The following is a 25,014-nucleotide window of genomic DNA, read 5'->3' as shown; positions in this document are numbered from 1 at the left end:
AAATATGCAGCGTAATTAACAACTTACGAATTCGATCTAAATTCATTTTATTATTCACTTTTCCTCGTTATTTCTTTATATACACAACATTTAAAGTGTGTGACGTCACATAAGAGGGGGAGAGGGTACTTAAAATATCCGACAACCTGTGACAATGTTACAGCTCAACTAAAGTCAATAATATAGCTATGATGTGAATGCAAACCCTTGCAATCTCTCACAACACAAGTATTATAACATAATTACATCAATTTAAAAATTATTTCTGTATTTTTTTTATTGTGGTTATCTGCATGCCAAATTTTAGTTCAATCGGTCCAGTAGGTTGGCCTGTGCATTAATAAAATAGTCAGACTATACCAAATTTCATAAAGATCTGCTAGGTCGCTATTCGCTAGTAATTCATACATATAATGTAAAAATATAATCAATGTAAATGTAAAAAGTTATGTTACTATGATTCAAAAGTGCTTTTACGTGAAATCTCATTAAATGAATAAATGTTTTGAAAGACTTTATATTGTGCTACCTCTGTACAGTCAATATACTGCAACCCTTTTAATAATTTCAGTGAGCAGATAAGACTTTATATTGTTAATCAAATAGAAATAATTTTATGCTTCCAAATTTATTAGTTAGCACACATATCTCAATTCAACATGAACGATATTAGTTAGCTCTATCCATGTGCAATATGAAGTTAGCCCTATCCATATGCAACAGGAAGTTAGTCCTATCCATATGCAACATGAAGTTAGCCCTATCCATATTCAGCATGTAGTTAGCCCTATCCATATGCAACATGAAGTTAGCCCTATTCATTCTCTTTCTATTTTTTTTTATACGTGCGTCAGGCTCATTCAATAGCGGCGCGACGGCGTCGTCGCCGTTCGGCGGCTTCAAGCCAGCGGCCGGCGGGAGCGCGTTTGGTGCCCCGCCCGCGTTCGGTTCCGCGCCCGCCAGCACATCTGCGCCGGGTGGCGGTGAGTTGTTTTTATTTATTTACTAGCTGCGCCCCGCGGTTTCACCCGCGTAAGTCCGTATCCCGTAGGAATATCGGGATAAAAAATAGATGTTGGCCGATTCTCAGACCTACCCAATATGCTTACCAAATTTCAGAGGAATCGGTCAAGCCGTTTCGGAGGAGTATGGCAACGAAAACTGTGACACGAGAATTTTATATATATAGATTTATTACATTAAGGATCACCAACATGACATACACGGATAACATAGATGGAGAGTTTTATAAAATTAAACAAACAAAGACTTAGTGCTGTCACAATTATAGGCAACCACTACTAATAAAACAGATTTCACAGCCTGCAGCTAACAGCTATTTAAGTACGAACAAAATTTTGTCTTAATTATATTTTACACAAAAAAAAAAAAAACAATAGCAACAGTAAAAAAAAAATAGTAATAATAATATAAAATTAATGCGAACATGTATATATTATTATGTGATCATGTGGGATTAGGTAAAGGTTCAATCGAAAGCAATCTTTCTTAAACTTATGTAGCGTATTAGAAAAAATATCGATAGACTTGTTATTTCCAGAAACTATATTATTATAATCTTCCGTAAGACGAGAGAGGCCTAAATAATGGCCTAAATTACTATTGCGGAATTTTGTATGGAACGGCATATTATTACAAGTTCTAGGCAATCTGACAGGAACTTTAAAGTTAAGCTCAGATACTAACAACGAACAATCGATTGAACCATTCACCAATTTGTGTAAGAAAACCTAATCCGACACTTTCCTCCTGTGGTATAGTGTTTTTAATTTAAAGTAATTTAGACGTTCTGAGTAACTACGCAATTTTTTGGCTACATCGCAGCTGTATGCTAAATGCCACAGAAATCTTTTTTGAATACGTTCAATATTCTTAATATGAATAATATATTTCGGATTCTAGGGCATTAAACAGGGCAATTTTTGTGACAGGGTTCTTAAAATTTTTGCAGGTTCTCAGTAGAAAGCCTAACTTTTTAAAACTATTATTAATTATGTTACTGTAGCTTTGCTTTATTCATTCGAGTGGGGTTCCGGGGAGTGGGAGCGGTTTAGTGGGGGTCGAGGGAGTCATAAAGGGTCTCATGACCACCCCTCTCTCGGGCTGAAAACTTTAATGTATTTTATCTAGATTATGTTTGTGTAGCGACAGCGGTAAGGTTCTTCGAGTAATAGGTCGAGTTGGGAAGGAGGGAGCAGTGAGATGAAATCATCTAATTGAACAGCTTAAAATGGTGAAGGAAAAACATCGTTAGGAAACCGGCATGTCCAAGAATCAAAAGTTCGACGACATGCGACATCTGCCAACCCACACTTGGCCAGCTTGCTGGATTATGGCCTAAACCCTCATAGGAGGCCCGTGTCCCAGCAGTGGGAACATATATGGGCTGATGATGATGATGATGATGAACAGCTTGTGGAGGTAACTGGAAACTTCAGGGAGGGACCCGGAGAAACATGAGTGCCTTTCTCCCAACCGCTGTCCACCATTACCCATAACCAAAAATTGTAACTTGCATTGAAATGGTCCTTTTCTAATTGTGTTGGTTATGGTCCGACTTAATGATCTTACAAGTTTCATTGAAATCAGTTCAGTAGTTTTTGATATAGAGAGCTAAGTATATAGCAACCGAACAGCCTTCTTCACGCGCGCCTTCAAACGCCAAGTCGTTGGAGGTCTGTTTTATTATGTAAATTATTTTGTTTCGATGAATTTGTGGAGCTTTTTCCACCCTGTTCGTTTCTTAAGATTCAGCCAAATCTTTATCAAAACCATAACATGCGGTACGGTTGTAACATTTAACATTACTCTTACAGGACTCTTCGGACAGACGAACACGACCGGCGGCCTCTTCGGTGCCTCCACGTCGGCCAACCCCACCGCGTCGTTCGGCTCCAGCGGCTTCGGCTCGTTCGGCGCCAGCACGTCCGCCGGCGGCCTGTTCGGTGCGAGCACGGCGTCCACCGGCCTGTTCGGGAACAATCAGAACGCGAACGCGTTTGGCGCCAAACCGGCTGGTGGGTCGATAAAAAAAAAACACAAAAGAAAACATTCTACGAAAAAAGAGCAAAGCAAGAGTTTCAAGCAAACTTCAGCTTTATATAATTAGTATCTATACTAATATTATAAAGCTGAAGAGTTTGTTTGTTTGTTTGTTTGTTTGAACACACTAATCTCAGGAACTACTGGTCCTATTTGAAAAATTCTTTCAGTGTTAAATAGTTCATTTATTGAGGAAACTACAGGCTATATATGTAACACGGGCGGCGGACGGCTAGTGTACTACGAGTATAAACAGCTAGGCTCAGAATCGCCTGTTAAAAGGTGACAAACATTTCCGAGCGGTGTTTTATAAAAAAAATCACTGAAATTAGCACCTTATTTCATTGCAGTAATGTTCAAAATCTATTGCGACACCCATTAGAATATTCTGCCTAATATATGTGCAGGCTGAGTAAAATAGTCTCGTGTGAATGTGTTTGTTTGTTTGTCTTTCTTCACGTGTTTGTCGTTTATGATATGACTAGACGCTCGTCCTGGCTGCGCCAGAGGTAGTAGGCTTCTGCAGATGCGCTGCCCGCTTATACGGGGTGAGGGATAAGGAAAGGATTGATGACTAAAATGAAGGAATTGGCTGAGGAGGGTGAGGAAAAAGAAACGGGCCCACGGTTGTTGTTGTGTTGAAGTTATCAATAAAAAAGTATTTTTATCACCAGGTTTCGGCTTCGGAGCCACGGCGTCAGCGGCTCCAAGTACTGGTGGTCTTTTCAGTACACCGGCTTCCACCAACACTGGTGGTCTGTTCAGTAGTCAGCCGGCTGGCGGTGGTCTTTTCTCGTCTGGAGGTGAGTCGACATAAAGAGAAATTAATCTTTTTATATGTGTATATATTTCCTCTGTGTGTGTGTGTGTGTGTGTGTTTGTCACAACTCTTGAATCAATCATATATAAAAAAATGATGTTCATTCATTTAACTTATAGCTCTTTAGATGTTTCTAAAATTTCAATTAGAATTTAAATATAAAAAATTTACAATTGATAACGTTTCGAAGTCGGTAATAATTAAACTACATTGTATATTGAGAAAAATGTCCTCTTTTTCGAATTCGGTTAAAAATGAATAAATTACGTTGGATGTTTCGATTTTTATGTCTTTTCAAATTTTTTTATTTCAATTTGTTTTTTTTTTTCTTCTCCAGGCGCGTTCGGCCAACAGCAGGCGTCCGGCACGGCGCACGTGAAGTACCACCCGGTGGCCGGCACCGACGTCGTGGTGAAGGGCGGCAACTCGCAGACGGTGAACATCCGCCACCACTGCATCACCTGCATGAAGGTGAGGATGGGGGGCGGGATGTATAATATAGACTAGACACAGGACATAGTCCGCTGCTTTTAAGGGAAAAGAGATAAGGAAAGGATTGTTGGCTGTTGATGACTGCACAATTCGTGCCGAAGCGTGCCCGACTCTCGCATAAAATAATTGATATAGCTAAGATTTATGTATTAACCAGCTGCGACCCGCGGTTTCACCAGCGTAAATCCGTATCCCGTAGGAATATCGGGATAAAAGGTTGCCTATGTGTTATCCCAGTTGTCCAGCTGTCTACGTAACAAATTTCGTTGCAATCGGTTCAGTAGTTTTTTGCGTGAAATAGCAACAAACACACACACATCCTTACAAACTTTCGCATTTATAATATTAGTTGGATGTTAATAGTAGATTAGGAAATATTATATAATATTAGTAGAATTAAGTTTAACTATATTTAACTAATATTATTAGTGTTAAGTTTCCACTATCTATGGTTTCCGAACATTACGTTAAATCAATAAATAAAAAATCATCTCATATACATTTCCAGGAATACGAGACGAAATCTCTAGAGGAACTCCGCCTGGAGGACTACACGGCCGGCAGGAAGGGCAGCAGCGGTGTTTTCGGATTCCAGCAGCCAGCTGACAACACCGTCAAACCACTGTTCAACACGGGAGGTGGGTGTGGCAATTGTTTGAATTTGAATTTGAATTTATATCTAAATATCCTTTTCCTTAACCTCCCCAGTCCTTTCCTTTATTCCTATCGCTAATCCTTTCTTAATCCCTTCCCAAAAAGTCGGCATCCATTTGTAGAGGCGTCAGATCTGCAATGGACCTTACGCATCTCCAAATGTTCACGGGCGGTGGTAGCGCTTACCATCAGGCGTCCCACCAGCTCCATTGCCGACTGTAACATAGTAACATAAAAAATGTATAACTCCAAGGCACTGACTGACATAGTGATCTATCAACGCATAGCCCAAACCACTGGACGGATCGGGCTGACATTTGGCATGCGGATAGATGTTATGACGTACGCATCCGCTAAGAGAGGATTTTGATACATTCTACCCCCGAGGGGATAAAATAGGGGATGAAAGTTTGTAACATGAAAATTTATTAGGACCGCGCGGGCGAATCTGCGGGCAACAGCTAGTATGATATAATCATTATTAGTTAGGTTTATAGGTAGTTATTACTTAGGTTTAGTTGAAAGTTTTTTTTTCCTTGTGAATTCACTGTCGCATTGGGTTGTAACCTTTTATGGCATGTGATTTGGATAAATAAAATGAAATATAATAAATAAATGTAACATTGAAGTTGAATCCGACGATAGGTCAGGCGTTGCCACGGCGAATGACGCGTATTCGAATCCCGCCGAGTGAATATTTTTTTTCTGTATTTTTTTTATGTCACAGCGGACAACTGAGCTGGTGGTTCGCCTGATGGTAAACGATCACCACCGCCCATGAACATTCGCAGAGGCTTAGACCTCTGAAAATGCGCTGCCCGCTTTTAAGGGATAAGGGATAAGGAAAGGATTGATGACTGGAAAGAAGGAATGGACTGGGAAGGGCTAGGAGAAGGAAATAGGCCTCTGGCTCCCCCACTCACCGTACGAAACACAATAGCAAACTATTATTTCACGCCGGTTTTCTGTGGGGGTGTGGCACTTCCCCGGTGCGAGCTGGCCCAATTCGTGCCGAAGCGTGCGCGACTACCACATCCAAAAATCCAAATTTCTCGTCCAAAAAGCATTTATATGTTATAAAATTAAAAAACCAAAAGATTATTTTTTGCAGCATTCGGTCAACCGGCGACTACGACCGCTCCGAGCCTGTTCGGAGGCGGCAGCTTGGCCAATACCAGCGGTTTCGGACAGACCAGTGAGTGGCTTTTTGTTATTGTTTGTATAATTTATTTATTTACATATTTCATTTCATACATATTTAACTTACAGTACAAAATATATCAAAACAGCATAGACTACAATCACTTCGAAGTATCATTAAGAAACGCTGTACAATTAGCGACAAACGTTGTAATACTGTCGTCTGTGTGTTGTATTACTGTTGTTGTGTACGGTCAACTTCAGATTTTATATGTAACAATTTTTTTTTGGGGTGCCCCTTAGGCACAGGATCACGGGTGGTGGGGTGAGAGGCTAGGCGTTGCTACGGTTAGGCAAGAAACGCAGGTTCGAATCCTGCCTCGTGATCAAATTTTTTCTATTCTTTCAAAATTTCTCATTTATAAAGCATTTCAATGTTATAAAACTAACAATTAAATGTAACATTTTATTTAATAAAGTCGTCCGAATCGATTCCTTCTTTTCAATTGCCGATCCTTTCCTTTTCCCTTACCCCTTAAAAGGGGGCAGCGCATTCGCAGAGGCGCTACCTCTGCTCTGTTCATGGGCGGTGGTGATCGCTTACCATCAGGCGAACCACCAGCTCAGTTGCCTGCTCTAACAAAAAAAAAAATATATATATGTCTCACTTTCTCAGTAAATTATTAAATCCTAAATTAAACAAATTATTGTATCATCACCGATCCTTGATAAGTGTACAGAGTTTGAATTAAATCATTATTTCGTCTTATATTGGATCAAAATCCAGCCTTAAGGAGTCGGTTACATACAAACATATTACTGAAGCTAATAAAAGCGTGCTAATAAGTATTGATATTTCAGGTACATTTTCGTTCGGAAACAACGCACAGAACACCAGCACCACGGGCTTGTTTGGTGCAAATAAACCGGCGTTTGGTGCCACACCCGCTACGGGTAAGACATATGCGTTTTATAAGGAAAATAATTAGCTAAATTTTGACCGCCTCTTCGGTACAGTGGTTAAGGCGTTAGCGTAGAACCGAGGGGTCCCGGGTTCGATTCCCTGTAGGATGCACATGGCAAAAGAATGTCTCGGTCTGGCAGGATACAGAAGGCTGACCTACCACGTGTCCGTAAAGAAAATCGATCAGTGAAACACATGTATATCATCTGCCCCCACACACGGGAATTCACTACATAATTTGGAAACAAACCTAACAAAGGCGGAATTCGAACCCGCGTCTTTTTGTCATACCGTATCGTTTATACAGCATTTCAATGCTATATGACTAAAAATTAAATTTGATTCATTGAGATCACAAAAACGTAAAAAAATAATTGCCTACTTGGTAAAGGGGTAGGTCTGAGAATCGGCCAATGTCTATTTTTCATACCCCAAAATGATAAGAATAAGTAGGAACAGCAGTTTATAATATGATTGCGATCGCTCAGGTACGAGTCTGTTCGGCGCCACCACAACGCAAGCGCCGGCGTTCGGCACCAGCACATCCACCTTCGGATTCGGCTCCAACACACAGAATCAGGTGAGAAATATAGTGTACGTGGCGCGGACGAACCCGCGGCCATAAGCTAGTGTACGTTAATCTTATAACATTAGAATTTTAGTGCACACACATGAATCAAAATAAAATGTATACACGCGAACTAAGTAGAAATCGGAAGAAATAGAAGGCCTTATCTTATTTATTTATTGATTTATTTATTTATTGTTTTATAATTAAAACGTTTTTACACCAATAACATTAATTATCAATTTTTACATTATATAACATCTCACTTATATTTATAAATAATATATATGACACAATTACTATTAAATACATTACATAATTACAATTAATGACATTCAGATACAAGTAACAATATAAAATAAAGAAATTTGATTAGTTGTAGCTTTCGCAGAAGCTCAGACATGCCGATAACAAACTTATGTGTTATTAGCTGCGCCCCGCGGTTTCACCCGCGTAAGTCCGTATCTCATAAACAATTTAAATATTATTTCCGATGTTATAGATGAAAAGAGTTTATTTATTTGTTTTCTTTGTTTCTTGACCTTTTCTATGTAAACGTAGACCTTATAGGCTACTTGTTATTATGTTATATAAACTGCATCAGTGCCAAATATCATCAAAACTCCGTTACTTTGGTTTAGTTTTATTTCACAGATGGTTATCAGTGAGTTTTGCCAAACTGTCACCAAAAAGTTTGTTACACACACACACACACACACAAACACGCGCGCGCGCGCACGCACACACACACACACACACACACACACACACACACACACACACACACACACACACACACACACACACACACACACACACACACACACACACACACACACACACACACACACACACACAAATGTACGCAAGCACGCGCGCAGGCACACATGCACGCAGTCACGTGCACTCACACACGCACACACACACGCACACACACACGCACTCGCTCACAAACGCGCACTCACACACGCACAAATGGTAAAATTATACTATATGAATTGACAAGTTTTGTGACGAAACGAAAAAAAATACCTTTTTTTTCTATTTTATAATAGTGTAGATGAATATGTACCCATATCATATGGTTACTACATAGTATAAAATAAAGTCACTTTATCTGTCCCTATGTACATGCGTAAATCTTTTATACTGCGCAATGGATTTTGATAGGTTTTTTTAAATATATAGAGTGATTCAAGAGGAAGGCTTGTATGTTTATAATAACATCTATTAAACTACTTCAAATTTAACGCGTGCGATGCCGCGGGCGAAAGCTATATATAAAGATTTCTCTGACATTTAGCAGACCGGCGGCCTGTTTGGGGCGAAACCGGCGACCGGGGGCTTCGGAGCGCCGGCCACCAGCTCGGGCTTCGGCTCGTTCGGCAGCGGCGGCGGCCTGTTCGGGGCGAAGCCCGCGCAGACCGCGGCGCCCACCTTCGGCACCACCACGCCAGGTATTGTAATTGAATAGTTTTTAACGGATTGTTAAACGCTCTTTATTCGAGTTTGTAGACTTTAAAAAGTCTAAAATTTCTTAGTTATTATATTCAACATAAGTTTTTTTTTTTATTCATGTAAGGGAACATGCGTTTGGGAATTTTATTTATTTATTCCATTTTATTGTAACATTTTAATGTTCGACCGTCATCGTTCGGGAATTTTATTTATTTACTAGCGGTCCGCCCCGGCTTCGCCCGTGGTACACATATAGCTTATAGCTAATAGCCTTCCTCGACGGGCTATCTAACGCTGAAAGAATTTTTCAAATCGGACCAGTAGTTCCTGAGATTAGTGCGTTCAAACAAACAAACAAACTCTTCAGCTTTATAATCTTCTTAATATATAAAAATCCAGTGTCATGATGTATGTTCCCAATGAACTCTTCACTCAACTCAACAGATTTGATGAAATTTGGCATTTTATGTGTAATTTCGTCCAACTTAAGATATAGGATAGTTTTTATTTCGATTTATTATCCCAATAGTTTATAATCTTAATATCTTATATCTTTAAACGAACAATTACTGTAGTAAGTAAGCTCGGTCATCCAGGTACTTTTTTATTATAACTCAGTCACAGCGACGCGTGGCCGGGTATGCTAGTATGCAATATACTAATAGTAATGAATAGAACAATATAAAACGTCGGCGCCCGCAGCGTTCGGCGCGAGCACGTCCGGGTTCGGCGCGGGCGCGTCCGCGTCGCTGTTCGGCGGCGGCGGCGCGTTCGGCAAGCCGCCCGCCGCGCAGCCCGCCTTCGGGTTCAACGCGCAGCCGCAGCTGGGTGAGCGGGGCTCTTGCTGCTTGTTTGTTCGTCTGTGTGTGTGTGTGTGTGCGCGCGCGCGCGCATGTGAGTGTGTGTGTACGTGCGAGTGTGTGTACGTGCGAGTGTGTGTGCGTGTGCGTGCGTGTTCGTGTGTGTGCGTGTGCGTGTGTGTGTGTGTGTGCGAGTGTGTGTGTGTACGTGCGTGTGTGTGTGTTATGGTTGTGTCTGTGTTTGATTGTGTACATGTATTTGAATATTAACATGTGTTTGTATCTGTACATGTGTTTGTATGTGTACATGTTGGGAAAATTTTTTGAAAGAATAGAAAATTTTCTATTTCAAAAAAAGCCCATTTATAAAAGCATTTCAATGCTATAAAACTAAAAATTAAATGTGTGCATGTTTTTGAATGTGTACATGTGTTTGTGTTTGTACATGTATTTGTAAATTATGTTTCACACACCAGCTGTGTGACCACAAAAAAGAAATCGAATTTCATATTATAATTAATTCCATATGCTTTTATTATAAAAATTACAAACTGCGTGTCGATGTAAGTGATTAAAAAATAATGAATATAAATGTAAGATAAATTAAATTAAACTTAAATTTACATCGCATACATCCGACGATTCAGCTTTTGGTAGGAATCTATTGGTATAACTTGTATATATACATATACGTACATGTATATGTATATGTACACGTGTTTCTATCTGTACCTGTATTTATATATGTACCTATGTATATAGTATCTATATACCTGTGTCTGTCAGCCGACGTTTGGGTTGGGTTATGGTGATGATTTTATTTAATGATAATATAATACATACCTGTCCCTATATTTGTATGTGTACATAATACCGGTATGTGTATACATCTATGTCTATATATTCATCTTCTCGCTCCGGAATTGTTCAGTAAGACTACCCTAGCCAAATCATTAAAATCCGTTCAGCCGTTCTCGAGCTATAAGGGCTATAACTAGCACAATTTCCTTCTATACATACATTATTATGGACATTTGTATTGATTCGTATTCATCATCAGCCCATATATGTTCCCACTGCTGGGACACGGGCCTCCTATGAGGGTTTAGGCCATAATCCACCACGCTGGCCAAATGCGGGTTGGCAGATGTTACATGTCGTCGAACTTTTAATTCTCGGACATGCCGGTTTCCTCACCATGTTTTCCTTCACCGTTTAAGCAGTGGTGATGTTATCCACTACATTGATTCGTATATAAATAAATAAATAAATAAAATAAAAGTATAATATGTTGCGCAGGCGCAGGTCTTGGCACGGGCTTGGGCACGTCGTTCCAAGCGAAGCCCACGACCTTCAGCACGCTGGGCACCGGCACGTCGCTGTTTTCGCAGCAAAATAACACCTTTCAGACCGGTGAGTGATTCATTTCTATTAATAATAATAAACATTTATTGTCAACAGCACAAAAACTCACAACATAAAAAGATACATATATAAAAAAACAAAGATATTTATCCGTTGACAAAAGGGGCCGACTCGGTTCGACTCGGTATCTGGTGCGAATGATAAAAAAATAACCATTCGCACCACTGATTTTCAGTGGCCCCTGATGACATTTGGAGTGCACAATTAGCACAACTTAACTATATAAAAAAAGAGAAATACGTAAAACAAGATAAATTATACGAACAAATTTTAAAATAACAACCAAAAAAGAAAAAAAAAAACAAAAACAAAAAAAAATATATTCGTATATTTATTACACTACACGCTCGTCCCGGCTCCGCCCGGATATCAAGATTCCTGTTTTATCCCAAGGGAGCGTTTAATCTGGATAAAATGTATCCTATCGCCCAAGTCCAGCACATTGCCTGTCTGTATATCAAATTTCCGTCAAAATCCGTTCAGAAGTTTCAGCGTGATTGACGGACAAACATTCAAACTAAAAAGCTTTCACATCTATAATATAAGTGTGATGTATTTAAATCACGAGCCGTTCCCCGCGGTTTTACTCGTTACATAGCCTAAAGCCTTCCGCAATAAATGGGCTATCTAACACTGAAAGAATTTTGATAAATTAAGCCAGCGGTTCCTGAGATTAGCGCGTTTGATCGAACAAATAAACTCTTCAGCGCTATAATTTTTGTTTAGATCTATTGCACCACAAAAGGAAAAGTTATTATATAAAACTAGCTAACCCGAAAAAAACGCTGTTCTGCCTTACTCTTATCATTTAGGAGTATGAAAAATAGATGTTGGCCGATTCTCAGACATACCAAATATACACGTAATATTATGATAATCGATCCAGCCACTTCGGAGGAGCAAGACAACTAACATTGCGACACAATAATTTCATATACAAGATATTTAGCGATATATTTTAAAACACAATTCCCAGGTCTCAACACGGGTCTAGGCGGCGGAGGTCTCTTCAACAACAGCACGAGCCTAGGCGGCACGGGGCTCGGCCTGGGACAGAGCAGCATTAATACTAGCTTAGTGCCAAGGTCCGTGCGCTAATTTATCTATTTATATATATATATATATCACTAGCGTATTTTTTTATGTCACAGCGGGCTACTGAGCTGGTGGTTAGCCTGATGGTGAGAGATCCCCACCGCCCGTGAACAGAGCAGAGGTAGTGCCTATGCGGTTCAGCTGCCCGTTTTTCTGGGTTGAGGGAGGATCGATGATTGGAAAGAAGGAATGGACTGGGAAGGGTCAGGAAAAGGAAACGGACCTCCGGCTCCCCCACTCACGATTTATTCATTGTATTATTAACCCGACGTATTTATTAGTAGCGGTCAGCTCCAGCTGCGCCCGTGGTACATATATAGCTTCTTCATTTTAAAATATATAGCTCAAACAAAGAAACAAACAAACAAACTCTTCTAATATAATAAATATGACTAATATTATAATCAGATCATATCATACTATCATCATACTAATCCTATCCTACTAATAATATAAATGCTAAAGTTTGTAAGTATATGTTTGTGTTTGTTGCTCTTTCACGCAAAAACTACTGAACCGGTTGCAATGAAATTTGGTACGTAGACAGCTAGCTGGATTAACGAGACATCTAGACAGTCTCCCCGTGACCACGCTCGCTGTAAAGCGTTCGAAACGTCGAATTAAATAATATAATGAATTAATCGCGTTTTAAATCCGTTAAAATGTCTAACCTCTAAATAATTAAATTTTTAATGAATTTCAGCGGCGGCCTCGGCGCGCCGGCCGGCTCGAACGTGCACGAGCAAATACTCACGTTGGCGGCGCGACCTTACGGGGATTCGCCGCTTTTCAAGGACCTCTTGCCTGATACGTGTGAGTGAGAAGTTTTGAAAGAAACATTAAACATATAGAAAAAAATTAAAGAATAGAAAGAATTCGATCACGAGGCGGGATTTGAACCCGCGTCTTTTTGCCACACCATAGCAACAACGTCTTGCCTCTCGGCCACCCGTGATCCCGTCACAGTAATCGAATTTCTTCTACTCTTTCGGTTTCATGTGCCTAAGGGGCACCCCGCGACATCTACTGAGATGATTAAGAACCATCACAACCAATACGAAACATTATTTCAATGATTACAATATTACGTGTGTGTGTGTTTGATATTTTTCGTGCTAACACGTCAAATCTGGTATATTTAGTGGATAAATAATGAGTCCGTTGAATTAAACATCTTAATATATAAAAATCCTGTGTCATGATGTATGTTCCCAATGAACTCTTCGCCGACTCAATCGATTTTGATGAAATTTGGCATTTCATGTGTAATTTGGTCCAACTTAAGATATAGGATAGTTTTTATTTCGATTAATTATCCCAATAATTTATAATTAACCATAAATTTAGCCATAGCCACAGTCACTTATTCTTTATTGCTGTAAAGAAGACTACAATAAAACCTAGTATAATATCGAACTAAACAATTTGCGGTCCTATTAGCTATATAGCGATTTCCTCCAAACAACCAGACGTACAATAAAATTATATAGAATATTAGACACATGCATTAATAAAGATAAGAATTCATTGTTATTTAAGACTTTAAAACGATCGTTATCAATTTCTATAATAAGTCCTTTGAAATATTTTCAGCTACGACAGCCGAAGACGTGCTGAAACCGACCAATCCGGTGGCGGTGAAGGCGGTACTCGACGGTAGTAGCGGGTACAGTGTGACGTCACCGCCGCCGCCGCCGCTGCGCGTCGTGCCGCGTGCGCTCGCGCGGGACAAGGTGAAGTGAGCTCTATGTGTATGGCGTTAGGGGCTATATTTGTGTGTTCTTGAATTAGTACGTGAAGGTGTAGCGCTCACGAGATATAGGTGAAGTGAGAAGTAAGCTTTATATATATGGGGTTAGAGGTTATTTTTAAACGTGCTTACAAAAGTGAAGGTGAAGTGGACTTTGTGTCAATGGTGTTAAGAGTAAAATTTGTGTTATATATATGTACCGCGACTGTAGGTAGTGACGTAGGTACTCAGGCAAGGATAAGATGAAATGGACTTTATGTATATAGCTGTAGGGATAAAGTTTATCTCTAACGAGAAGCGAACTGGCAGAGCGTACGCGTGAAACAAAATGATATCATCCTTATGGGCGCAGTGGTAAAGTTTATATTTGTGTGTACTTTCACGAGTAGACTGGGTGTAGTTAGCTCGGACGGGGATAAGGTGAAGTGAACTTTATTTGTATATCGTTAGGAGACAGAAATCTTTGCGTTTGTAACTATGTGCTTTATTATCGCACAGCGCACGCGCATGACACGCAGAAATATCCTCTATTCTCATGGGAATACGGTTCAAATTTGTATGCTCGCAGAAGTCGCTGTTCGACGGCCTCGAAGAATCGGACGCCAGTTTGGAAGACAAGCTCAGCCTGAAGCCGAGCCGCAAGCGGCTGGTGCTGAGACCCAAGAAGGATGGAAACGACAGTCTCAATAGGTGAGTGTGATATTTTTTTTAACCGACTTTCAAAAAAGGAGGAGGCTATCGATTTGACTGTATTTATTTGATTTTGATTTTGTTCGACCGATTTTGATTTTATTCTTTACTCGATTATGCTCGCGGCTTTGCCCGCGTGGAATTAGGACATATGCAAATGATTTAGTGATCTGATTTACTGTTTCTGTTTTATCCCAATGGAGCGTTTAATCGGGATAAAAAGTATTATATCACCCAAGTCAGCTCATTCTCTGTCTGTATACCAAATTTCGTCAAAATCGGTTTCGTTTGTCTCAGCGCGTTTGACGGACAAACATCCAAACAAACAAACTTTTCAAATTTATAGTATTAGTATGATACAACCACCTTTTCTTGATATTTGCTGTTAAAAGTAGTTTTTGTAGTAGTTCGTCTGTGACACATGTGAATCTTTGATTCTGAATCGATCTATCTGTTTAAAAACACACACACACATCAAAATCCGTTGTGCAGTTTTAAACATCCAAGTATACATAGAAAGAGGCAGCGGGAAAACGACATTGTTTTATGCTATTTTTGTGTTATTTAATATAGATAGTACCTGGATGACCGAGCTTTGCTCGGTATTTATTTATTTTAATTTTTTTTTATAAATTGTGTTTTTTGGAAATTATATTTAAGTATTATTATTCGCCAATAGATGTCAGGAAGTGTCATAATAAATTGGGACTACTCAAACGCCTCCTATTTGTTAAAAAAAAAAAAATTAAGTCGATAAAACACGAATATAACATTTTCTAAAAAAGATTCCTAGCTAGATCGATTTATCGCCCCCGAACCCTCTATATACTAAATTTCATGAAAATCGTTGGAGCCGATTCCGAGATTCCAATTATATATATATTTATTTATGTACAAGAATTGCTCGTTTAAAGATATAAGATGTTTTTTTGTACAGATCCATAGAGGAACCGTCGCGGCCGCAAGAGAACGGCGGCAAACAAGCGGAGCCGGTGTCCGGAGACGGGGTCGAACACGGCGCGTCGCATATACGTGAAATAGAGAGGGAGATTGAGAGGGAGAGGGAAGAAAGAGACGGGAGGAGATCCGGCGAGCAGAAGCAATACGGTGAGATTGTGCTTATATGCCTATTCTATGTCATATAAATATCTATGGATATAACTGTAATGACATATATTGATGACGATATGACAATATCATTATTGTATAAAGAAATAAACTGTATGTATAAATAAATAAATGTCTTTGTCGGCAATGCAGCTGGTGGGACGCATATTACACTAGCCATTGCACGCGTATTCGCCCGCGCGGAGGGAAGTTCTTCCTCTTGAATCACTCTATTGAAAAAAAAAAATACCCCATCAAAATCCGTTGCGTAGTTCTAAAGATTTAAGCATACATAGGGACCTAGGGACAGATAAAGCAACTTTGTTTTATACTATGTAGTGATAGTAAGTCGATTAAATATGTTTTTTTCAGGTGAAAATATTTAATAATAACTTATTTTAATTTCTTTTTTTATTCATTTCAGAGGAACTCAATGCTGAGAAACAGAACAGCTGGTAAGTGTTTATTGTGAATGAAATTAAGTAATGTTCTCTCGATGGATTTTTTTTGTCGTAATATGCGTAAACTAGCTGCGCCCCGCGGTTTCACCCGCGTAAGTCCGTATCCCGTAGGAATATCGGGATAAAAAGTCACCTTTATGTTATTCCACTTGTCCAGCTGTCTACGTAACAAATTTCATTGCAGTCGGTTCAGTAGTTTTTGTGTGAAAGAGTAATATACATACACTATATCCATTCTCACAAACCTTCGCATTTATAATATTAGTAGGAATAGTAGGATAGGAAGTAGGAATAGTAGGATTTTCCCGTGGGAATTAATTGTTTCCCCGCTATAAAAAGTACCCTATGGCCTATGTATGAATGATGTAATAGCTGTGCTCCGCGGTTTTACTCACGCGGTACCTGATGATATAAACCCCTTAAGCTTTCCCCAATAAATATTCTATCTAACACTGAAAACGAATTTTCAAATCGGACCAGCAGTTCCCGTGGTTAGCGCGTTCAAACAAACAGTCAAACATCTTCAGCTTTATAGTACTAGTATGGACTAGTATGGATTAAAGCTTTTTCCACTCGTTTAGGCCATCCAGAGGTTCGTGGGACAACCAGGAAAAGGCGATCGACGGTGAAGCCACGCCGCGGCTGTATCCCAACTTGGGTGAGAGACTCTTACATATAGCTAGCTGCACGCCCCGGCTCCGTCCGGGGGTAGTCTTTTATCGTAATTGGTATAATATAAACTATCCTATATTTTAAGTTACCGACCGTTTCCTTGGGTTAACTCCTGAGCGTAGACCGGAGTGGACCAGGTGGATCTGGGTTCGAATCCCGATGGGGTCGAACAAAAAAAGAAAATATTGTCTCCGTCTGGCTGGATCAAATCGATCAGTGAAACAGATGAATAACATTACATCTGCCCCATTCAATCCCCGCTAGGGGACACGGGACTTCTTTGTCTTTAAAGTTGGATCGAACTGCATATTATGGTGTGCAGATTTGATTGATTGAAGTCGGTCGATTAAGTGAGGATATATATATATATACTAGCATACCCGGCCACGCGTTGCTGTGACTGAGTAATTATTAAAAATATTAAGATTATTGATTATTGGGATAAACAATAGAAATAAAAAATATCTTATATCTTAAGTTAGAGCAAATTACACATAAAATGCCAAATTTCATCAAAATCGTTTGAGTTGGTGAAGAGTTCATTGGGAACATACATCATGACACGGGATTTTAATATAATAAGATGTTTTTGTTTTTATTAATTTATTTGGGAATTCGTTATGCATTCTTGTGAAATGAGTTTTTGTCGTTTTATTGTTATGAATATAAAGGTGGTATTCGTGTTTTTTTTTCTTATTTTTTACAATAGTAATTTGTTTTTTTTTTTTTCTTTTTCCAGACAAGGAATTGCCAGCGCAGATTTCGGAGAGGAGAGCCAGTTGGTGAGTGTTGTATTGAAACGGTTAAATTACCTTCACCTGTATGTTTGTATGTTACCGACTCGTTTAGACTTGATTTGGGCCCACTTTAAGCGGACAGATTTAATAAAAACTTTGTACATATATCAAGGATCGGGAAGAATAAAATAATTTCATGAGTTTTTCTTATTATCATGATAAGAATCACGGGATAAAATATATGCGAGTGAGTTTAGTTGGTTTCATCTTAATGGCGTGATAGTATAAGTATCCTATCCTGGCAGAGATCGCTATTAGCGATAAGGCCGCTTATTTAACCTTATAAATGTTCCTTCCCTTTCTTGTTATCTCTCATCTTCAATTGTTAAATTTCCTCATTTATATGTGTTGAATAAAGTGTATTATAGTATTGTATTTAAATTAAATAAAAAAAAAACAAGAATGATTGTTTTTTCCTTTCCAATAAAAAAAAAACATAAAATTATTACGTCTTCACATTCAAATGAAAAAAAAATATATGAAGCTCACATCGCACGGGGAAAACCCCCGTCTCATCGCAGGCTAACCACGAAACCGCTGCGGAAGCCGCTGGTCTCGAACCCGGACCTGGTGGAGAACTCGGTGCGGGAGCTCGGCGTGCGCACGGACAGGTCCGCGCCGTCCAACGATAAGGAGAACATAGACAGCTTTTATGGTGAGTGTGTGTGTGTGTGTTTGTGTGTTTGTGAGCAAGAGCTAATTAGAGTAATAAAAAAAAGGGGTTATTACTTTGTAAGTGGAAATGAAAGACTATAAGTGTTAACTAGAGTATATAGACAGTTTGTATGGTTGGTATGTGTGTGTGTGTGCGTGTGTGTGTGTGTGTGTGTGTTTGTGAGCAAGAGCTAGTAAGAGTAATCAACAAAGGGGTTTTTACTTTGTAAGTGGAATTGAAAGAGTTTATAACGGTTTACTAGAGGATATATACTATTTTTATATTGTTACACTAACTGATCTGGGTCGTTGTTTCTCTCAAATAGATAAATTATGATGTGTGTGTGTGTGTGTGTGTGTGCGGTGTGTGTGTGTGTGTATGTGTGTGTTTGTGAACAAGAGCTAGTACGTAATCTCTTTTAACTCGGACGACAAAGCTTGGTTGTTTGTTGTTTGAACGGACAGCTCTCAGCAGTTGCTGGTACGAATTGAAACACAGTTTTTTTTTTTTGTTGTTTGCGACTCCATCTATCTAGGGTATATAACATAACATATATTCAATACATTAAATAGCGGAATTTTAATAAAAAAGTTGCAAAAGTTCAAGAATACTATCCAACATAAATATCCTTCTACTGAAATTTAAGATCAAACGAGAAGTTCATCCATTCATGTGTGGGAGTCGAGCACACTTGCGTGAAATAGTCTATGTACTAATTCCTCACCCTTCCTAGTCCATTCCTCCTTTCCAGTCGTCAATCCTTTCCTTATTACATAAAAAATACTGGAATGTTCTCGAAAGGTAGCGTTATACACCTCCCTTTTCCCCTTCTCTTTAACTCCCCTCTTCCCGAAAGGCGAGTCGCTGCAGTTCTGCTCGCACCGGTGGGGCGGCCAGCCGCCTTGTTTCACTTGCCAGAAGATCGCGCATCAAATACAAGGAGTTTACGGTTGATTTTTTATAGGTTTTTTTTTATTTAGTGTATTTAGGCAAAATTAGTTATTTTTTTGAGTAGTTTCCTAAACGCAGTATTATAAAAAAATTAGTAAAATTAGTCCTTTTCGCAGGGTAGTTTTCATTAAAGTAGTTTTATATAAGAGGTAAAATTTGTTACTTAGTGTGGGTAGGTTTATAAAACCCAAAAAATATTTTTTTAATCGGACTTAATTACTATGTAGTGATGATTAACACTGTACGTACGTTTGTCCAGTGTCAGAGGAGGAGAACGCGTCCGCCCGCGAGGCGCCCCCCCACCCGGCGGGGGTCAAACTGACCCGTCCGGGGTACTACACCATACCCAGCTTGGAGGAAATTACGAGTGAGTAACGCACAGTATTCATAATTATAATATACCAGCTTTTGCCGCGGGCTTCGCACGCGATAAATTCAGAATAAATAATTTGTACTTAGTGATGAAAATATTTATATCCTGTATTTAAATCATTGACGATTGTTATATCGATATTAAAAAGTAAAAAAAAAATATCCGAGTCGCGTTGAATAAATCATACATTGATAATAGCACCTTATCACCTTGCAGTAACGTTCAAAGTCTATTGTACACATAGAATAAGATAACAATAGTGTGTTATCTTATTGGGACATAAATGTCTTTTACTTCGATCAATAATACCAACTATATAGGTACGCTGTCGGCGTCAAAAAATGTCCCAACTTAGAGTCGTATAAAATAATGACGTGTCTGCCTCTGCGTACGCGCACCGCAGATTACCTGCGGGCGGACGGCACGTGCGTCGTGCCGCACCTGACGATCGGGCGGCGCAACTACGGCAACGTGTACTACAACTGCGAGATCGACGTCGCCGGCATGGACCTCGACGCTTTGGGTGAGTTGCGTGCGTGTGCGTGCGTGTGCGTGCATACGTGCGTGTGCGTGCGTGCGTGTTTTGTTTTATATGTCGCAGCGGGTAACTGAGCTGGTGGTTCGCCTGATGGTAAGCAATCACCACCGGCCGTGAACACGCGCAGGAATAGTGCCTCTGCGCATTAACCGACTTCAAAAGAGGTGGAGGTTTTAGATGCGACTGTTTTTTTTTTGTTGTGTTCATTCCTTCATAACTTTTTGGAATTTAATGTGTTGTGGCACACCAGCTGCAGCCTACCCGTGAGTGCTCATGATGTATTGGCCTAGGCAGGCCGTGGCTTTTTATTAATTACCCTTAAAAGTGAAATCTCGTGTCCCCTAGTGGGGTATGGGGTAGATGATATACACCTATTTCATTAATCGATTTCCCTTATGGACTGTCTGTCTCTGGATCCAGGACCTCTCAGTTCTGCACTCATGTATTAACCACTTTACCAAGGAGGCGTTTTATTTTACTCATCATCATCATCATCATCAGCCCATATATGTTCCCACTGCTGGGACATAGGCCTCCTATGAGGGTTCAGGCCATAATCCACCACGCTGGCCAAGTGCGGGTTGGCAGATGTCACATGTCGTCGAACTTTTAATTCTTGGACATGCCGGTTTCCTCACGATGTTTTCCTTCACCGTTTAAGCAGTGGTGATGTTATCCACATGCGCAGATAAATTGAAAAATCAATTTATTTACTGCACGCTCGCCCGGTCTCGAACCCCGACTTACCGATTTCTCACCACTGAGCCACCACTGCATTTTATTTTACTCATTATTTCATTATTTATTTTCATTATTTCCCCCAAAATTCCAGTGCATTTCCTCAACAAGGAGGTGATCATCTACCCGGAGGACAGCGAGCGGCCGCCCGTCGGCGAGGGGCTGAACAGGCGCGCCATCGTCACGCTGGACCGGGTCTGGCCCCGGGACAAGACCGAGAAGCGGCCCGTCACCGAGCCGGAGAGGTGAGTGTGAGGGGGGGGGGGGGGTAGATTACGAAATAGGGGGCGCTCCAATGTGCTTCGGCCTGGCATTGGCGTGATATGTCATTTGGGCCTCATTTTAGAATCTGGAACACCATTTGGACTACATTGAGATCATTTTATGTACAAAATTGCATTATTATTTATTTATGGCCTATTTCCTCGTCCTAGCCCTTCCCAGTCCATTCCTTTTTTCCATTCAACAATCCTTTCCTCATCCCTTTTCCCTTAAAAGCGGGCAGCGCATTCTCAGAGGTCTGAACTTCTGCGAATGTTCATGAGCGGTGGTGATCGTTTACCATCAGGCGAACCACCAGCTCAGTTGCCCGCTATGACATAAAAAAAAAATGTTTTTAATTGAGTGACAACTGACAATATCAATGAGAACATGTGATGTTTCACGTTCAAATGAATCGAATAGATGTACATAGTAGATAAAATTTACCGACATGCTTTTTTAACGGATTTTAAACGCGATTTATTCATTATAATATGTATTTAAGATGACTTTTCGAACGCTTTAAAGCGAGCGCGTTACGGTAGCGTCGAGTTAAATTATATCAATAACGCAACGTCTGTATGTATGCACGCTTAGTTCTTTAAAACTACACAACGGATTTTGATGTTCTTTTTCTTAATAGAAAGCGTGATTCAAGAGGAAGCTTTATACATATAATAATCATCTATTAAATTGCGTTTTAAATACGCTAATAAAACGTCCAACACTCGCATGAAATCCGACAAACAATAATAGTTTGGTGAACTACCCGCAGACTGTTGAAAATGGACTTCGAGGGCAAACTGCGGCGCGTGTGCGACAAACACGACACGCAGTTCATCGAGTATCGGCCGCAGACCGGCAGCTGGGTGTTTAAAGTGAGTTCGCTTAACTACTATTCTAGACTAGCCGCCGCCCGCGGCTTTACTCAGGTGCGGTCGAGCAAAAATCGAATGTTTTTACTGGAAATTTAAATGGTAGTCATTTGTCCTAATTGAAATGATATAAACTGTCCTATATTTTGACTCGGATCGAACTGCACATGGCGTGCGGATTTGATTGAAACCGGTCGAATAGTTTAGAGAGTCCATCGCGGACAAACAACTTGACCCGTAATTTATATATATATATATATATTAAGATATGTATATATACTATAGGTAAAGGTTTTTATTTTATATAGGCCCTGAGATCCCTGAAATAATCAAAATAAAGAGGAAAAAAAGTATTTTGTTATACATGTCTCGTTTTTAAAATAGCGCCATCTAGCGGAATTTTAGAAACTAAATATTGTGAAATCTTTTTTTTTATTTTTTCCTTCTCATGCAAGCGTTTATGGATGTGTGTGTGCGCGTGCGCGAATGTAGTAAAAAAAAATCTTTGTTTTTATATAACTTTATAGGTACGATCACTAATAGCTGCATATCTATAATATATCTAACCAAAATGATTATACCGAATTCGATGCGATTTTCAGGTGGAGCACTTCAGCAAGTACGGGCTGACGGAGTCCGATGAGGAGGACGACATCACCCCGGATGTGATGAAGCGGCAGCTCGTCACACAGACGCTGCAGAAGGCCGCTGCCGTTGGTAAGTCTGCGGATGGATTAGCCATCATGTGTAACCTATTTGATTAATTTCAATAAAAGTATAATAAATTAGAGATCCGCCCCGGCTTCGCCATGGTACACATGTAGCCTATAGCCTATAGCATTCCTCCATAAATGGGCCATCTAACACTGAAAGAATTTTTCAAATCGGACCAGCAGTTCCTGAGATTAGTGCGTTCAAACACAAACAAACTCTTCAACTTTATAATATTTGTATAGATTATAGCTGCGCCCCGCGGTTTCACCCGCGTAAGTCCGTATCCCGTAGGAATATCGGGATAAAAAATAGATGTTGGCCGATTCTCAGACCTACCCAATATGCTTACCAAATTTCAGAGGAATCGGTCAAGCCGTTTCGGAGGAGTATGGCAACGAAAACTGTGACACGAGAATTTTATATATATAGATAAGTGCAAAAATACATGTTGTATACGTTTTATAAACCTTCCTCTTGAATCACTCTATCTCAAAAAAATCCCCATCAGAATCTGTTGTGTAGTTTTAAAGATCTAAGCACACATATACACAGGGACAGGCGCGGGAAGCGACTTTTCTTTATACTATGTAGTGATCATGTATATAATGAGTGCGTAGTAATAAATGATTCTTATCCCTTACAGCCCCAAAGGCCCCGAGCGGGGCGCTGCCGGGCCGGTCCCCGCTGGGCCCCGCTACGGGGCTCGGCGGGCTCGCCTCGCTGGGCGGCGAAGATGTATTCCTCCAGACATCACTCAATCTGATGAACGGATCGAAAGGTGAGTGTACACTTGTTTATCTATTTATTTATTTACTAGACGCTCGCCCCGGCCCCGCCCGGATATCAAGATTCCTGTTTTATCCCAAGGGAGCATTTAATCGGGATAAAAAGTATCCTATCACCCAAGTCAGCTCATTGCCTGTCTGTATGCCAAATATCATCAAAATCTGTTTAGTAGTTTCAGCGTGATTGATGGGCAAACATCCAAACGTACAAACTTTCGCATTTATAATGCGCGCTGCGCCCCGCGATTTCACCCGCGTAAGTCCGTATCCCGTTGGAATATCGGGGTAAAAAGTTCGCATTTATAATATTAGTAGGATTAGTAGGATTGTAAGTGTGATTTATTCATTTATTTATGATGGCTGATGATGATGATGATTAAATAGATATTTATTTTTCGCAGGTTTCGAGATGGACACCACTGAAGACAACACGGAAGCGCCTAGCTTATACCAAGAGAGTAGGGGTAGGTTAATCTATATGTATATATATATATATATATAAAATCAAAGGTGACTGACTAACATAGTGATCTATCAACGCACAGCCCGAACCACTAGACGGATCGGGCTGAAATTTGGCATGCAGATAGATGTTATGACGTACGCATCCGCTAAGAGAGGATTTTGATAAATTCTACCCCCAAGGGAACCTTAAGAGCGCGCGGACGAAGCTGCGGGCAACAGATAGTTTCTTTTTTAACCATTAACTTTCGAATAGAAGAGATTGCAATTTTTATTTCTATTCGAAACATATTTTTTGAAACTACATATATTAATAATGTAGTACGAAGGGACTACACAAACTGTATGAACTAACGGCAGCCAAATCAACCATTGCAGCGTTCGGTGTGAAGAGTCCCACGTCGGAGTTGGCGCGCTTGGAGCATCGGCAGAGTCACAACGTCCAGCTGATGAAAGCGTCTCTGTATGCCGACACCGGTTGGTATATTTTTTTTTTAACTGACTTTGAACAATTTGAGAGCGATTTAGGTTTTCGTTATAGATAATTTCAACTTATATTATTACATATAGCTGCAACTCCCGTCCCTGCACGTCCCGGCTCTGCCCGGGTAGTCATATATCGTAATTGAAATAATAATAATAATAAGCCCGCAGGGCACCTTGTGGCGAGGTGACGGGGAGTAGCGCCCCCGCGGTCCTTAGTTCT

General features: G+C 40.0%; 1 protein-coding gene across 1 annotated transcript in view; it reads left to right on the top strand.

Annotated features, from left to right (window-relative positions):
- The window catches only part of LOC119838446 (nuclear pore complex protein Nup98-Nup96-like), a 36,274-nt gene that overhangs the window by 3,435 nt on the left and 7,825 nt on the right, over positions 1-25,014 (top strand). Inside the window, exons 3-30 of the mRNA XM_038364392.1 lie at positions 855-983; positions 2,838-3,038; positions 3,738-3,866; positions 4,221-4,354; positions 4,884-5,013; positions 6,141-6,224; positions 7,031-7,123; positions 7,622-7,713; positions 9,008-9,158; positions 9,862-9,987; positions 11,259-11,372; positions 12,361-12,469; positions 13,183-13,292; positions 14,073-14,212; positions 14,798-14,919; positions 15,857-16,026; positions 16,451-16,481; positions 17,069-17,145; positions 17,899-17,941; positions 18,478-18,611; positions 19,822-19,929; positions 20,339-20,458; positions 21,306-21,456; positions 22,248-22,350; positions 22,950-23,064; positions 23,705-23,839; positions 24,248-24,310; positions 24,687-24,785. Coding sequence (XP_038220320.1) covers positions 855-983; positions 2,838-3,038; positions 3,738-3,866; positions 4,221-4,354; positions 4,884-5,013; positions 6,141-6,224; positions 7,031-7,123; positions 7,622-7,713; positions 9,008-9,158; positions 9,862-9,987; positions 11,259-11,372; positions 12,361-12,469; positions 13,183-13,292; positions 14,073-14,212; positions 14,798-14,919; positions 15,857-16,026; positions 16,451-16,481; positions 17,069-17,145; positions 17,899-17,941; positions 18,478-18,611; positions 19,822-19,929; positions 20,339-20,458; positions 21,306-21,456; positions 22,248-22,350; positions 22,950-23,064; positions 23,705-23,839; positions 24,248-24,310; positions 24,687-24,785 — 3,213 coding nt within the window. The remainder of the gene's footprint in view (positions 1-854; positions 984-2,837; positions 3,039-3,737; positions 3,867-4,220; positions 4,355-4,883; positions 5,014-6,140; positions 6,225-7,030; positions 7,124-7,621; positions 7,714-9,007; positions 9,159-9,861; positions 9,988-11,258; positions 11,373-12,360; positions 12,470-13,182; positions 13,293-14,072; positions 14,213-14,797; positions 14,920-15,856; positions 16,027-16,450; positions 16,482-17,068; positions 17,146-17,898; positions 17,942-18,477; positions 18,612-19,821; positions 19,930-20,338; positions 20,459-21,305; positions 21,457-22,247; positions 22,351-22,949; positions 23,065-23,704; positions 23,840-24,247; positions 24,311-24,686; positions 24,786-25,014) is intronic.

The sequence above is a fragment of the Zerene cesonia genome, unplaced genomic scaffold (genome assembly GCF_012273895.1).
Source record: "Zerene cesonia ecotype Mississippi unplaced genomic scaffold, Zerene_cesonia_1.1 Zces_u003, whole genome shotgun sequence".
Classification (NCBI taxonomy): domain Eukaryota; kingdom Metazoa; phylum Arthropoda; class Insecta; order Lepidoptera; family Pieridae; genus Zerene; species Zerene cesonia.
The sequence above is the reverse complement of the archived record's forward strand: the minus strand, read 5'-3'. Positions and strand labels throughout refer to the sequence as shown.